The sequence below is a fragment of the Fukomys damarensis genome, unplaced genomic scaffold, assembly GCF_012274545.1.
Source record: "Fukomys damarensis isolate Sample0158 unplaced genomic scaffold, DMR_v1.0_HiC HiC_scaffold_37, whole genome shotgun sequence".
Classification (NCBI taxonomy): domain Eukaryota; kingdom Metazoa; phylum Chordata; class Mammalia; order Rodentia; family Bathyergidae; genus Fukomys; species Fukomys damarensis.
This window is the reverse complement of record NW_022900949.1, coordinates 2,202,400-2,206,300: the sequence shown is the minus strand read 5'-3', so window position 1 is coordinate 2,206,300 and position 3,901 is coordinate 2,202,400. Positions and strand designations below refer to the sequence as shown.

The following is a 3,901-nucleotide window of genomic DNA, read 5'->3' as shown; positions in this document are numbered from 1 at the left end:
CCTGCTCCAGCCGCCACAGCCCCGCCTCGAGAACGCCCGGCGCGCGCCCCGGGAGGGGTCCACGCTGGATTCCGATTAGCTGCCCTCTGACCAATCGGCGCTGGCGGCGGAAGGAATTGGCGGGCCTGGAGCAGACGGGCAGCTTCTGCAGCCAATCGCTGATGGACAAAGGCGGGGCTGCTGGCAGAGGCTCAGGTTCCCTCAAGTGCTCCCGCAGGGCGCGAGAATCTGGGAGGCAGGGCCTCAAGGAAGGCGACGATTGGAGCTTTAGTAGAAAACGGGCAGCCTTGTAGACCAATAACTGGGGAGTAAGGGCGGGACTTCAAGGAAGGGTGGCTGCACTGCCGGGGCTGAGTAGAGAGGAACGAAGGGAGTAGCCTGGAGGACAGCAATGACTGGCTGTGAAGCCAAAGATGGGCAGGCCCAAAGGCGAATCGTAGCAGTCGTGGGTGGTGCGCCCCGGGCAGGGCCGAAGCATGCAAGGTGCATTTTGGCAAGCCACGCTTCTGCCGGCTGTGTCCTGGGACTCCCTACGCGTTCCCAAGACTGCCCTCTGGCCACCCACGCCGTCGCGAGCCTCCTGCTCTAGCCGTGAACTTGGACCATTGCAGCAGAGGGACCCGGCTAGTCCTCCAGTCCCTCCCTCTCCACTCTTCCCCTGCAAATGCCACCCGGGGCAGAAGCTTGGGGAGGGCACTCAGCTCTCGAGGCGGGCGGATGTGGGGTCAAGAGGTGGGGTCGGACTCGAGCGCGCGGTGTGACCTTCTGAACCCACGCCTTCTTCACGGAACCCGGGGACATCCCTGCTAGAGCCTTTGGTGAAGTCACCGAATCTTCACGATCCTGAGGTCAGGGTGACCACTCACACCCTTTGCAGAAACCAGAACAGAGGCCGAGCCCCTTGCGCAAGGCCACACAGCACCCCGGTTGCCCAACCTGGGAATAACTGGAACAGGGTCATAGACAACAGACAGAATCCTCGTCACCTGTCTGCTGTACGATCTTGGGCAAAGCGCGCATGACGTGAGGCTTCCTCGTTTGGGAAAGAGGACAATGGGCTGGGGTGTAGCCCTCCACGCTCTGACTCACGCGGGGCTCTCCCTGCATCTGCAGGCCCAGGGCGCCTCATTTCCTCCAGGTGTGGCTGCGGCCAGGCCCTGGAGGTCAGGTTCAGAACCAGAGGCTTGGGAGGAAGCGTCTGAGTTTAAGGGGTCCCCACACTTCGAATGGGAAGGGTGTGACTGCTGCCCTGCTGTGGATGTCACTGCCTGAGGCCACCAAGGGGTCCTGAGGGTCCTCTGGGGCGGTCACTCAGGTCCTGGCTGAACCACACACTCTCACACCCCCTCTGCCAGGTGGAGGTGGCCGCGCCCACTTAGCAGATGCGAAAACCGAGCCTGTGGGTCATTTGGTGGCAGAACCCCAAGGCTGAGTCTGGTCAGTGTCCCCCTCCCGCCTCCCCTTGGTGCTGGAGGTGGAACCCAGGGCTTCACGTATACTCAGCCCTTTTTAAAAATTGTTTTTTTTCAGGCAGGATTTCACTAAGATGCTAGGGCTGGCCTTGAACTTGCAGTCACCTGAGTAGCTAGGACTATGGGCAGGCACAGCTGCACTTGGCTTCCTGTTCTTGTTACTTGCCGGCCACAGGACCTTTAGCACCTGACTCCAGCTCCTTGCCTTAGTTTCCCAGTACCACCCAGGAGGCGTTAATGGAATGGAAGTGAAGGTTTACATGGGTTCAGCTCACAGTAAGCACCTCTGACCACTAGTGTGGGTCCCATCTTCCTGGGCTTGTAACCCTGTCCACAGTGCTCGGGGACACAGGCCAGCTGTGGGGGAGGCTGCCCACCGAAGAGGAAGATGTCTGTGTCCCAGAGGCCCCACCCCTCAGCCCCCACCTGCCAGGCCTTGGGAGGGCGGTGACAAAGCTCCTGGAAGGACCCGTGGTGCCCCTGGGGACAGTGCCAAGTAAGGCAAGGGTCAGTCAGGGCTCCGGTACCGGCTGCCTCTGCTGATGGTGCCAGAGGCACTGGCCGGGCTCCGGCTTCTGCCCACTGGTCAGCAGGCCAGTGACAGCCAAGCTCTCTGCTGTCTTCCAACAGTGGCACGCAGTGGATGCCCGGGATCCCAGCGCCCCTGCCAACCAGGACTGGGCAAAACACAGCCTCTGTGCCTCCCAGTTTCCTCTGCCACTTGGGGATCTCGGGGACCATCTGACACCACAGCTGTGGCCCAGGTGCTCTCCCAGGCCAAGGCAACCAGGCTGGCAGGAGATGGAGGTGTGGAGGAGGCTGAGCTGGGGTTTGGTCCCAGGTGGCCTGGGTTCAAATGAAGAGCCAGGGTCACAGAGGGGAGGTGGCCAGCAGTATGAGAACCAAGGTCTGCTGACAGGGTCCCCAGGCCCAGGCTCCATGTGGCACCCACAGGGGACATCTGCTCCTTCTGCCAAGGTAGGGAGGCCTGATAAGGCGGAGCCACTGTCCAGAAGCACTGGCCCAGGGCTGGGGAGGATGCAGGGCTGTGAGAGAGGCCTCCACCATGTGTCAGTCAACAACACTGACAGTAAGCTGGGTGGTGGGGGACAGGAGCTGCCCACAGTGAGCTCACAGATGGCAGGGGCAGTACAAACAGGAGGGGGTCGTCACACACGAACCTTCCAGGAGTGAGAAGTCAGACACTGGGCACTTAGGGTGATGTGGTGGGGGTGTCTCTGAAGGAAGGGGGCTCCAAGCAATGGGCTCAGCTTGTGCAAAGGTCCTGGGCGTAGAAAATCAATGTGGTCAGGACAGTGAATGAGGATCTAGGGAACATGGGGTCAGAGCCCAGGCCGTGCAGGGTCTGCAGACACAAAATAGTTTGTTTTTATGTGTAAAGCAATGGAGCCATGAGCAGGTTGGATGCTACACTCAGGCAGGAATTCTGTAGACGCACCCCCATGGGACAAAGGACCAACAGCCCAAGGCCTCTCAAGTCACACTTGTGGTCGAATCAGAAATCAGGGAGCCAGGTGAGTCTCCTGTGAGATGGAGGAGGGTAGGGGAGGTTCCTGTCTGCCCTGATTGGCAAGAGCCCCACCTTGGGGCTCAGTAGGCGCTGCAGGGGGATGGACAGGGTGCCGCATCCCCAGCTACAGCCTGGTGGTTTCCATGGAAACCAAGAGCCTGGGGAAGGACCTGTTATGAGGTTGGAGCCAAGCTCAGGCCAGGAGCCACCAAGGTGGGAGTGGCCTGTGAGGGGCCACAGGGTGTACCAGCTGCCCACCCGCGACCACTGTGCGAACGCCTGGGATGTGGGAGTGGCCTCGTGGTCGCAGGTGACGATGTCTATCCTACAATGGAGAAACTGAGGCTGAAGCCACCCACGCCTGAGGACCCTGAGAGACAGATGGCCCTTGCAGAGCAGTGATGGGGGCCCAGTTCCACCCGGCCTGCACCAGTGCTCTCAAAGTGGGCCGGACCGTCATCCACTCCCCGGGCAACCCGCTCACAGCGGACGTCCAGGGAGCTCATGTCCTTTGCAAAGGCCACTGAGCAGGCTGTGTGCCGAGCCCCAGCCATGTGACCCTGCCCACAGCTGGCACACCTCCAACCGCTCCCAGGGCCCCCCAGGCTCAGCGGAGCATGGAAAAGGCCCCTCCAGCGTCCTCCGATGATCTTTATTACTGGACACCACGTGGCCAAGACGCAGAGCCGGGCACCTGATACCCATTTACAGGCGAGATATCCCGGAGCAGGGTCACGGTGGACACCGCCCGGACTCAGGCGGGAAGATGGTGCCCTTCCCCCCAAAGAAACGCCAAGACAGCTCTGCGACAGACGGGGCGCCAGAGGGGAGGGGCGGGGGTCGCGGGGGCGGAGCTGAGCCAAGGTCAGGGCGCCAGGTCGCCCTTCTGGCCGGTCCA

At 61.5% G+C, this 3,901-nt stretch overlaps 1 protein-coding gene across 1 annotated transcript in view; it reads right to left on the bottom strand.

Moving 5' to 3' along the window:
* Positions 1-3,649: 3,649 nt before the first annotated feature.
* LOC109117480 (armadillo repeat-containing protein 6-like) overlaps positions 3,650-3,901 on the bottom strand; it is a 972-nt gene continuing 720 nt past the window's right edge. The window contains exon 3 of the mRNA XM_019204885.2: positions 3,650-3,888. Within this exon, the coding sequence (XP_019060430.1) occupies positions 3,869-3,888 (20 nt within the window). The 3' untranslated portion in view covers positions 3,650-3,868. The remainder of the gene's footprint in view (positions 3,889-3,901) is intronic.